The 12108-nt window shown below is 40.0% G+C and overlaps 1 protein-coding gene across 1 annotated transcript in view; it reads right to left on the reverse strand.

Annotated features, from left to right (window-relative positions):
- The window catches only part of EPB41L4A (erythrocyte membrane protein band 4.1 like 4A), a 96275-nt gene that overhangs the window by 18192 nt on the left and 65975 nt on the right, over positions 1–12108 (reverse strand). The window contains exons 15-17 of the mRNA XM_009321109.1: positions 10369–10452; positions 7750–7863; positions 1674–1751 (exon numbers count right to left, since the gene is read on the reverse strand). Coding sequence (XP_009319384.1) covers positions 1674–1751; positions 7750–7863; positions 10369–10452 — 276 coding nt within the window. The remainder of the gene's footprint in view (positions 1–1673; positions 1752–7749; positions 7864–10368; positions 10453–12108) is intronic.

Raw genomic sequence — 12108 nt, forward strand, 5'->3', positions numbered from 1 at the left:
TGCTAACAAAATGCAGAAATTCATTATGACTAGTGGTTTTCCTGCACCTGACGACAAGGAACAAGTCTCAGACCTCCAGCTCATTTAGTACTTGTTTACTTTAACAGTGATAATGACTTTCAATCTGGTCTGATTTCAAGTGACCGCCTAAGAGATGCTGCAATATTAACATTTTTGATGTATCTTACGTTTCTGAAAATGTGAAAAACATAAAAACTATCCACACAAATTGATTTTTCTTCATTTTAATTTTAAGTACTTTTCCATGAGGTGAGGAAGGGTTGGTAAAGGCCCTTTTATTTTTCAGAAAATGATAAGCAGTACTTAGTCCTTCTTAGAATTCAATCTTTATATTGCAAGAAGCTCTTAAAAACATTCTTGTGGTCAGTTTCTAATTTCCTTCACTTGCTTGTGGAGCACCCTGAACAAGAAGTTTCACAAGAGAAGAAAACTGGCAAGAGTGTTCTAAGAGAAAGGGATACAAAATACCCTTTACCTACTGATCACTGAAACTATACTCAGCATTTCATTCAAACTTCAGAGCTCACCTGGAAAACAAATCTTCCATGCACACTAGGTTATTGTTAGCTGAGTATCTCACAAGACTGTGCTCTGATTTAAATAAACTCCAAAGAAATCTCATGGCTCAGCTATGCTTATACCAGCCCACTTGAATGTCACAATGATTTTTCAGCATCTCTTTAACTACTGCAAGTCATGCTTAAAATATTATTATACTACATACTTCTGCAGCACCATCTAGCATATAATTATTTCTAAGAGCTTCCAAATATCTGAAAATCATTTATCACTCATAGTACTGCATGTGAGAAAACAGGAAACTATGGCAACTTTTGCAGACGGCTTCTTAGAAAAATTGACTTAAACAATTCCTCTTTTGTCCAGTGACAGTTCTCTTATGCTCTGTTTATGCAATATGAAGCAATTCCATGTGCTTTTTAAAAATACATTTTCATAAATAACTCTCAAATGCTGTTATCTCAAGTGCAACATAAAAGTTGCAGTTTTAAAGGAAATTTTTTGCTACAATAAATCAGTTATTATGTTAACTTTTTCATATCAGCAACAAGAAAAATAGAATATAAAAACCAAAACTTGCTAACATCACTTGATATTAACTACTGTTGTCCTATTAAAAGCTGACGCTGTACACATTTTGGGTTTAAGCCCACACCTTACATTTTGGAAAATAAAAATATTTATACAATTAAATGCATGCATTTAAAAACAACACCAAGTTTCAGGCCCATTAAAATATTTTAACTATTCTCCTCAAAAGCTTATTTTCTGCTAAAATTCTGCACTTGAAATTTTTGAGGTATTGAAGTATATGCTGTGAATATCTTGTCATCACCATTATCCACTTTATTTGCATTAATATTGCAAGTCTTTTGTAAACATGCCCCATATTCGATCTTGCAGTTCATTAACGAGTTCTCAAGCAACAGGAGGGTATGCATTCATTGCATACACCTATGACATGTATTTTGGCAATTATCTCTCCTCTTATTAAAAAAATGACCTTAAGCTGCCTCAGGAGGACTGTACACATATAAAACATGTTAGATTCCTTCTTACTAGGTTTATCTCAGAAAGTCCATCTCCGTTTGTTTGTGTTTCATGTCTCTATGTCTAAAATATATAAAGGTCACCTGTTTCTCTTTTTCCGATGCTCTCTGTTAGAATTTTCTGATTCACTGCCACTGCTGGTGTTACAGCGAGACCGTGATCTGGAGAGGAGAAAAGCAACATTTCAAGGTGAATTAATCTACTAACATCTGAAGTACTGAAGTTCTAAAGAAGGAATGAACAACACTGCAAAGATATTACTAGGAAAATCAGAATTAAAAGACTCTAGAAGGCTTGTGTACACCTGAAAGTCATACTGTCTTTTTCTCATTAATTGATTGGGAATAACTGCTTCAAAGGTAGTGCACCCAGAGTGCAGTGTCAGGTGAGTGCTATTTTCCTTTTGAATCATTGCACTGCATTTTTGTTTGTTTGTTTTATTTTATTTTATCTCTCAGCATTCTTTGTGTATATGCCACGGTGAAATGTTTCCGTGAGGTGTGAAATGTTTTGTCTTCAAACGGTATGCATTCTGGCTCTTCTTGCATACTGTGGGACACCCAACAACACACTAATTCTGGTTTTGCAGGCAAAACAAAATGCTCACCAGATCTGTCTTTTTCTGTTCAGCTCAACTTCCATCTGGCTTCTAGTAAGTTCATATCATTTTTCAAGTGTCAGGCAGTATGGAAGAAACACCACTAACACTGATTCTGCTGATCTTTATAAATACAGAAAGGCTGAAGTACACACATTGGCAGGTGTGTGTATCGGCACAGCTTTGGAATGACCCGATGTACAGCTACAAAGATGGTGCATCATGTGAGGAAAAGGAAATAAAGCAGTTACTTCCGTATGACCTCTGACTGCGAAGCTTCAAATGGTAAGGTGACATGGCTCTGATTATTTATTACTGAAAAACACTGGTGGAACAGGCTGATGCTGAACTTCAGGAAGAAAACGGGCATATGCCTACCTACAGGCAAACTCCAATCAGCAGAGAGAAGTGCTTGGCCACTACTATCTGAGATCCTTAAAGCCTTGATTGCCACCAGTCAACATTCTGGAGCAGACAGATCAGCTGTCAGGGCTCTGGTCCTAGAAACTAGGACTCTGGTACTGTACCACTGGCCTAGGTCCTAAAAAATGGCACTCTCATCAAAACCTGGTCTGGACCATTCTTCAGTGTGATGATGGTCTCTGAATGACTCCAAAGAAAGACACATTTCTCTGCGACACTGACAGCCCAGCCGATTAGTGGGGAAAGTTGACCAATATTAACATGAGTTGGCCTAGAAGGATTTAGGATATCAGGAGTTAGCATCAGTGATGATTTTGCTGCAATGGAAAAGAGAAATTTTCTTCTGAGGTCTCTGGGCCTGAAATAGGAGATATAAGGGGATGACCTCTGATGCTGCTGGCAGAGACACATACTTTCTTGTGCCTCCTGGCTTTTCTTTTGGTCTTTGATGAGCCACTTTCATAAGTGAACAGATTTGTTCAACCACACCTCAAACAAGCTGAGGAGTGAAGGCAGTTCATTAGGTGTAGGTAACAGGTAAGGGGAAGCATTTCATGACAAGGTTGAAGGCTATTGACAAGCACCTGCTCACGGCATGTTCTAACAGTTTAGGGAGAAGAGCCCAAACAGGATGAGAGCAGATGAGAGAGACTTCCTAGGGAACAGAATAGCTGCAGCACGGAGCCCCCTATAGGACACCCCACCAGAGTGTCCTATCTGGTCAGGGACACGTCACTCTACCCTCTTTCTCTGAAACTAGGACACTGTTACAGATATCCTTCTGTCACGTCTGAGAATCCCATGAATTTGCCCATAATACCAATGAATTATGGTTGGTTTTATCAAATTGCCGTGTCATTAATTGCCTCACAGTCTATGGAGTCCGGTCTCCCCCCTCTCCCAAACTAGGAAATCATTAACTCAGATAGCTCCCATTCAAACAGAAATGTTTTAGAATAATAGAATAACCAAAGCCTAGGAAAATCAGTTCAGCCCAGCTTGTCTGTAGGGAATAGGCTTGGAAAAGTGAAATTTCCTCAGAGGAGAAGCAAAAACCTCTCCCTATCCCCAAATTTCATGGCTTATAATTTAAAGCCATTGAGAGGCTCAGGATAGCCAGTTTCCCAGGTAAAAATACACATTTGTTGGTGAAGCTGAAAGTGGGGATAAGAAAGATGTATGTTACTATAGAAAAATGTAACCCCAAAGGAAGAAGGAAGATTAAAAGATGGTGTCCAAAAGATATTGGGTCAAGCACATTCAGAGAATTCAGAGCAATAAATGTCCCAGAACCACAGCAGACCTTACATGTCCAAAAGCATACCTTTTTTCCCCAAAAATCTTATCAGATGTTTAATAAATATTCCACTGATCTTGAATCTCAACATTAGTAGGCCATGAAAGCAACACTGTTCTTTCACATTTCCAGGTCATCGGAACAACTCTGTTCTTTTACATTTCTCAGCATTTAAAGTATTTTCTTACTCTGATTTAAGCAATTTATCCCATAAGGTACCAAGGCAGAAAAATCACCCCATGGCAGGAGAAGTGCAAGATAAAACATCCTATTTGCTCAAATTCAAGATATGCCTTTCTCTAGCTTTTCAGGGATGGAAATCTGATCCACCTTATGGATACTGCACATCAAATTACCTTGTGTTCCCTGTCAGGGAAGCACTTGCAGGGAGACAGCAGGGCTGCTGAGCTGTCAACTGAGTGGCAGCTGCTCATGCTGGCTGTCAGAATATTATCTTTCACTGAATATTAAACGTCAGCTTTTACTGAACTGCATAAAATACCAAAAATGGAAACAAAAGTGGTTTCCTAAGTCAGGTGCAAGAAGACATGAGATCATCCTGATCTCTGACAATTCAAAGCACCTTTCATCCTTTTCTCATGTTTTCTTGGTCATGCAATATATTTGATATTTTGCAGGTGGTATATCTATATGGTCTGACACAAGGAGCAAGAAAGAAGGCATAGTCAGTTTGGCAAGAGAGACAGAACAAATAAAGCCCAGGAAGGGGCTTGGGGGATGGGGTGGCTTGCAGGATTTGGTATTTCAGAGAAACAGTTGACAGAGAAGGCTCATATTCTGGTGGAGTCCTTTTCTGATTAAAATGAAAGAAAACTAGGAAAACTGTGAGGAAATGCAAAAGGTCTATTCCAACATACAATAACAAACCTATAGATTTGTAATGTAATACAGCAGGCACAGCCTGCAGGAAGAGGTCCCTCCTGAGCACTGGGGTTTTCCACCTGAGATGCCTAACTAAATCCTCTCAGTTTTATGTGCTGGACATCCACCATGGGACTACCACTGGGAGCTTGTAATGGTAACATCCTTCAGAAAAATAATCTGTTATCTTATAATAGGTGCAAAGTACGTGAGCACTTTCCCTGACTTCCTGTGATTGTCCCTGAGATGCCTGTATCTCTGCCAGAGCTCCCTTCCCATGCTGCAGCAGTGAATCAGATCCTGGGAGTGCCTCCTCTCCTTCACAAGCTTCAAGAGACTCTGACGTTGAAATGCACTGTGCTGTCTCCTTCTTCCAGCAGCCAGGGCAGGAGTACAGGAGTAAGGAGAAGCACAGCACAGTCATGGCAGGCAGATGTGGCACTAGAGAACTCCAGATGCAAAAATCTGTCAAAAGCTGAAGTTGTTGAAGGGCACACTCAAATTCACACCAGCATTTTATTTGCAAATATGACAACTAGTCAAGACTGTACAGGAAAAAGAAAAGCTTAAGAAAAAATTCAGTAAAAAATGTGCAAGACCGTAAGAAGTTGCATATGCCTCTGCACCTACCTTTTGCAGGACAACTAATCTCAAATGATAGTGCACTTGCTTTCAGAACAGATTAATTAAAAGTGGACTGGGAGGCTGGAGAACTCAAAACAAAATCTGCAGATGCAAAGTCCAAAAGCTAAACCTTCTGGAATTGACTTTCAAGTTGCAGACAAGCATTTAGTAAACTTCCACAAACTGCTTCTAGCATGGTGTAGTAACAATGTGCAAGGTAGCTTGTAGGAATCTGTGCTGTGATGAGGTTATGCTACAGAGCGTTTTAGCAAAAGTTAAGATAGGAAAGAAAAAATTAAATGGGCGGAACACAGGAAGGGTTTTAAACATTTAAGAAGATGGAGGAAAAGGAAGGAAGGGAGGGGATGCAGGGAACTAAAATATGATCAGTACCTTCGCTATCGTTTCATGGCTGCTATAGATTATATATTTACCTTCTCCTTTGCTTTAAATCTGAATCTTCACCACTGTTTTGATTTTTCCTGTGACATTAAGGAAGTTTTAATGAAATACCATGGGGTCACTTAACACAAATACAAAAAAACTCCCAACTTTTAAAAAGAGAAAAAACTTTACAAAGGTTTTTTTCCAATATGATTTAAGGCAGATAAAAAAAGGGCATGTGCTTGTTTTAAACTTTTCAGGACACCTCTACAATAAGTCACAAAGCTATGATCCCATTCAAGCTCTCATTGCAAACCCCTGACTTGCAAGGTTAGGCACGGTATGCTAGCCTTTAGAGTTTCCTACTGTTTCCAGCATAGCAAAGCCTGATGTTTTCCTCTCAATTCCAGTAAAAAGTACATAAACAACATGGCTATTGTTATTAAATGGTTGAAAAAGGAAAGTGCATGAATAAAACCAAGATTCAGGAAGACATAATTAGGTTAGAATCTACCTACTATTGTCAGTCTTCACAGTCTCACATATGAGATAAGACTTTTAAAAACATTTTGTTGGTGTGGTGGCCCAAGAGAAAACTTGCTATTGGCATGACCACCTGTCCACTGAGTATATCAGCCAAACACAAATGCCAGATGATAAACACTTCGCATCTCAAAAAATTTTCTACTGCATAGTGCACAAACGTTCTTTTCTTGGTACAAGACAGTTTTGCACTGCACATCTCTATTCCTTTATTTTTACAGAGCCCAACAAGTCCTTCTGACAACTAAGCTAGCAATGAATCAGAAAACCCATTCAGGAAACACATTGCTATTAACACTTACAAGGGCTCTATCCAACAGGGTAAATCAACATAATTCTATTGACTTAGGGAGAGCTACACTGATTTACTTTAACTCAGGCATGAGATCACTTAAGCATACACCATGGGTGAGTTTCTTTGCTCCTGTTCTAGACAGCTAATGGCAGATTAAAGGTCTGGAGCAGCTCAGAAACCTGACAAATATAAAAGCTCCACATCTAACTACATTTCCTCATAGATACAGCTGCGTCTTCAAAGATTCCTTTGCAAACCCTGGCTTTCAAAGCCAATCACTTCAGAGATGTCAGAAGGAGATCTAACTCCAAAGTGCTGGATCGCAAGGCAGTCCTAGAAGACTGCGATGAATATGGCACAGTAGCTATGCTTGTCTATGCTTCACAGCAGATTACAGCACCAGGGTACCTTAGTGATGAAAGCAGCTTCTCAGCAGGACAAATCATCCTAGGTAACACGTAGTCTCGCAAAACTGTATCACTTCAGAACCGTCCCTGTAATTTGCATTTTGGACATACTCCAGGACACACAGCACAGAATCTCCATCCATTTAATTTTACTTCTCTAAGTTACTCAATTCAGCAAGTACCCATTAAAAACATATTAAGTATCTCATAGTTGTATTTTTGCTGGCATCCTCTCTAATGTAAAGTAATTCACACATGGGACTGCTGAAGACAGCTTTATGGCTCATTCGTTTAATCTTTGTTGCACTTAAAGCAAAGCAATGTATTTAAAGCAAAATACTGCTTTGTATTACAAGCTCATTGTCAAGCAAGCAACATCCATCAATCCTTTGCTTCACAAGGGAAAAATAGCTGCAGCAACTGAAAGGATCTTGCACGTGCCAATAATGCAATTTCTCATATTTTTAACACCATTTTCCTAGTACCCAGAAGAGCACACAAGCAAAAAGCCTGACCAAAGCTTTCTTTCTGAAAGCAAATCTGGTATTGTTGCTCAGGGTTTTTTTGGACTAACAACTGGCCCCTAGAGTACCCCTTTTCCCAGAACCCAGCTGTGTCTCCAAGAGCCTTTACTGAACACAGAGCATGCAGGACCTCAAGCTTTCCACTGTGAGAAGCTAACAGTAATTAACCCCGGGGCTCTTACCTCCTCCGGACTGGCTGCCCAGACTCATTCTCGCTGCCACCTGACGGGTTTCGTCGCCGAGAGTAAGGAAACTTTGGTGATTTATTGCGGTCACTGGGAGAATTATACAGCCCACTAGGGTTAAAAAGGAAGAGCAAACAGTTGGCTTTAAAACTTCCAGGAGAGTTAGACCAGCTAACTGAGATTCAGCCTACAAAAATGAGAAGGCTCACACATACACTTACATACATATTCAGCTATACATGTATATGTGTGCGTGTGTGCTATGTAAATACAGGTGGTACTGCTTTCCAACAATAATATTTTACACTGAACCTTGAAAATGTAGGAGAGAGACCCCTTAGCATTGCCAAGCCGACAGCTCTAAGCTTACAAAATGTAGAACCAAGTATATACATATTCTTTTAGCATAATAAAATTTCTGTGCTTTAGTATGAGTTAACCAACCCAGAGCTAGGCATTCGAGTGCACCTTTATTCTTTATGTTTTCCATGGATGTAAGTATGAAAACAGTGTTCCTGTCATGACATACATCTTCATCACAGAGTTAATGTGAAACAATTTTAGCTCCAGCTCTCTGATGTTCATCCACGCAACCCTCTGCAAATGCTCTGGAGGTGTTTCAAACTTCAGGTTATGTAGTTAAGTCTGGGTGGGACCCAATGGGTTGGGTTGTTACTGAATTAGATGTAGACTATCAAATGCCTGTATAGATTATCCTGTGATACCTTCCTACAGAAGTGTAAGAACCTGTTGCAACAGTGTAACGGAGCCTGCAATGGAGTACATACCACTCTAAGGTGGTGATGGTGGGACCGATGTTCCACAACTTTGTGAAGGAAGGATGCTAAACTCAACCGCACATCTTTATCTAACATTACTTAGCCTTTTTCACAACAACTATGTGGTAAATATGATATTCTCATCAAATTCCAGCTAAGGCATTTCTTTCTGCTTTCCTAAAACCCGCTGGCCTTCAAATTGGATATATTCTTCTTCACCTGCTTCTGCAGACTGCTGATGACAGCACTGCTCTGCACGGTTGAAAAGTTGCCACAGTTCATCTCAATGAGAATTATTATTAGAAGCTGTGAAAGCCTCTGTGCAGCACAGAGTCTGCTTATGTGTCTGAAGCTGCGTAGTCCTTTAGAACAGATGGACTTGCAAAAACTCGATCCTACCATTCTTTGGCTGCTGGGGCATCAAACTTCCTGCTATTCTGAGAGCAATTTTAACACTGCAGTCATAATGTGACAGACTGACACCACTTCTTCTTTAAAACTCACAAATAAACATCTATCATAGCAAGAGAATATTTGCACACTGCTTTGTCCTTACTCTGAAAACTCTTGATGTTTACAGGAGCACACAGGGTAAATCATCATGGTGCCCTGAAAGACACACCATGTGTAGATCTGAATGATCACACAAAAGCAGGACTGTACTGGATTACACTTAATGTGCCATCTAGTTCAGTGGCCTGTTTCCAACAGTGGCCATAAGCAACTACCAAGGAAGCAAGAAGTTGAATACGTATGACAGCTCCCCAGTGCTCGTTCTATCCCCCACTATTACCAGTCCAGGGGACTTACTGAGCCAACTGCTCTACGGCTGTCTTCAGAAGGCCTCGGGGGTTTCTCTTCCATGACTCAACCACCTTCTCCCAGGAATCCACTAACTTCCAGTATCCCTTCTAAAGGAGGACTACAGGTCTCCTACTCAAGGTGAGGCACTACTTGCTGCCTTTCTCAATGCTTTTAAACCACCTCCAACAGCTTCATCAACAGATCCCAAGTTCTTATGCTGGAAAAACACAATCCTGATTTCTTTTTCTTTTCTCTGTACTACTCATGATTTTCCAGACCACATCCCCTGAAATTATCTCTTTCCCAGACTGCAGAAAGAGTTCTGCCTGGCCTATGGTCCTTGTACAGGTTTCCTGCACAGCCATTCACACCCTTGATTACCCTTGCTGTCCCTCTCAAAGCCTTTTCCTTTTCCTGAGATAAGGACATCAGAACTGCACTCACAATTCATGGAGCAAGTATGCGATCCACAAATTTATGTAATGGCATAATGCTGTTTTCTTGCTTTCCTAACAATTGCTAACTGTTTTTCTGACTGCTACATATTTGATGTTTCCATGAAGTTATTCATCATAACTCCACAGCACCTCATTTTACTCAGAAATCTACGGTTATTTTTTCGCCCCCATGTGCCTCTCTTTACACTTACTCAACATCATCCACCATCTAATGACCTGTCACTCATACCTTAGGGGTCTTTCTGCCACTCTTCACAGTCAACTTTCACTCTCACTATCCTAAACAATTCTGTCCCATCACCAAACCTTATCACCCTTTTTCCAGGTCTTTGATTCAATAGCAGAGGTCTATGAACAGATCTCTGTGGAAAGCTCTCATCCACAGACCACTTCCTCCTACACCTACTTTCCTAATTTTTAACTGATTATTTACCCATGACAGGACCATTATATGCAATACAGATTTATTGTGACCCTGTTAATACATTAATATAGTATATCAACATCCTCCAACCTATTGCCATGGCATGATATTTACCATTGCACAATACCTAGGACATCATGCCTCGCCTTACCTCTGTGGGCCATTTTCCTCCCACGGTGCGCTTGTTTTACTTCTTTGGGTTTCTGGACTGTTTTCATTTTTCATCTTTTTAAAGCTAAATAGAAGTACAGATATATATATTTTTTTTAAACCCATAGTGAACAGATCACATGTTCTCTCCCCCCGACCTCTTAGAAATTAATCTTAAAGGCATACAGTCATTACAGAGACACACCCCGGCATATAATGATTTGCCTGCTATGTGAAAGAGGCCAAACAGCTGCTATGTTGAAGAATCTTTCCTAGAAAGAGAGATTGGAAGGAAAAAAAACAAGATTTGAAAATCAGCTCTACTAGCTCATAATTATGGCTGCACTGAGTCAGAAAAAAGGTCAATCTTGCCTCAGAATAAAAGAGAACAGGTCCTTAGGCAAAAAGTCTAACAATAGGGCAAATATACAATATGCTCTCACAGTTTTCCAAAATATGCAGTTAACAGATTATTGAACCAGAGGCTTTATCTGCTTTTTATTCTACATAACACTTGATGGAACTTTCTTCCATGGATTTACTCAAATACCTCATAAACTTTTTTTAATTTTTGGCATAAATAGTGCGTGATAGCAGTATGCTCCAGTATTTAACTACAACACAAACAATTACTTCATTTTGTTTCAAAACTTCCACCTGGTTCAAAACTTCCATCCTGTATGCCTCACTAGTTCTGTGCTTATAGAAAGAAAAAAGGCCCTGTGAATGATGGCTCCCTAAATACAAACTCCACTCAACAATTTTTTTTTAGACATTTTTAACAACTGTCTCATCTCTTTTCCAAGTGAAAGAATCACAGACTATTTAATCTCTCCCAGTATAGGAGTCACCACATACCTCTGATCATCCTTATCATACTTCTCTATCATTTTTCCAGGTCTACAGCACCTTCTTTAAGATGGGAGCAACGAAGGCAGCAGTGATAACTATTCAAAACTTGACAGACCACAGGTTCAAAGTAGCATAGTCTTCTCATTCCTTCCCCAGTAATTCCTTATGTTTTCTTTTTGCTAGACACTGAGCATAGATCTGACAACGTGAAAGAGCTGTCTTCACTGACTACTGCAAGGTTAAGTACCAGGACAGTCAAGATAGTCACCCGACTTAAGAGATATATCAGTGTTTGTAACCCGTCTCCCATTGTACCTACAGGAGACAGGGGGGAAAACAGCAGATACTCCAATTCTTACTATTCCTACCATTCTCACAGTGTCAGGTTTCACAACTTCCAACCCATTAATGCTCCTAGATAGCCTGCTCAGTGCCACTCCAAGTGCTGCAAGGTGGCTTCCAGTTGGAGCATGCTTTTGCACCCCTCTTCTCGCCAATGGCTAGTCATGCTTTTCCTGCATCATTATCTCTAGAGCTCGCTTTCTACATAAACAAGCAGTTCACCTGATACAGAACTAGACAGCCACATTGACTTCCACTAAGCTCTTCATGAAGTATTACTGACAGCAACCCAATACAAGCATTAATACCACGTATCTTTCCAAAGTGCAACTTAAACAGGAAAAAAAAAGTTTTACAGATGCTTACAGAGAGGAGGACATAAGCCAGAGTTCTTTGCCCAGAGCAGGAGCTAACAGACTCGCCTTTATGAAGGAATCGTGGCTACTTAACTCACTAATCCACTTTTAACCTCAGCCTTTGGTTACTACAGGTCACTGAGTTAATCATTTAATTCTCACATAGTGAACAAAATGCAAAGCTACAGTAA

The sequence above is a fragment of the Pygoscelis adeliae genome, unplaced genomic scaffold (genome assembly GCF_000699105.1).
Source record: "Pygoscelis adeliae isolate BGI_AS28 unplaced genomic scaffold, ASM69910v1 Scaffold83, whole genome shotgun sequence".
Classification (NCBI taxonomy): domain Eukaryota; kingdom Metazoa; phylum Chordata; class Aves; order Sphenisciformes; family Spheniscidae; genus Pygoscelis; species Pygoscelis adeliae.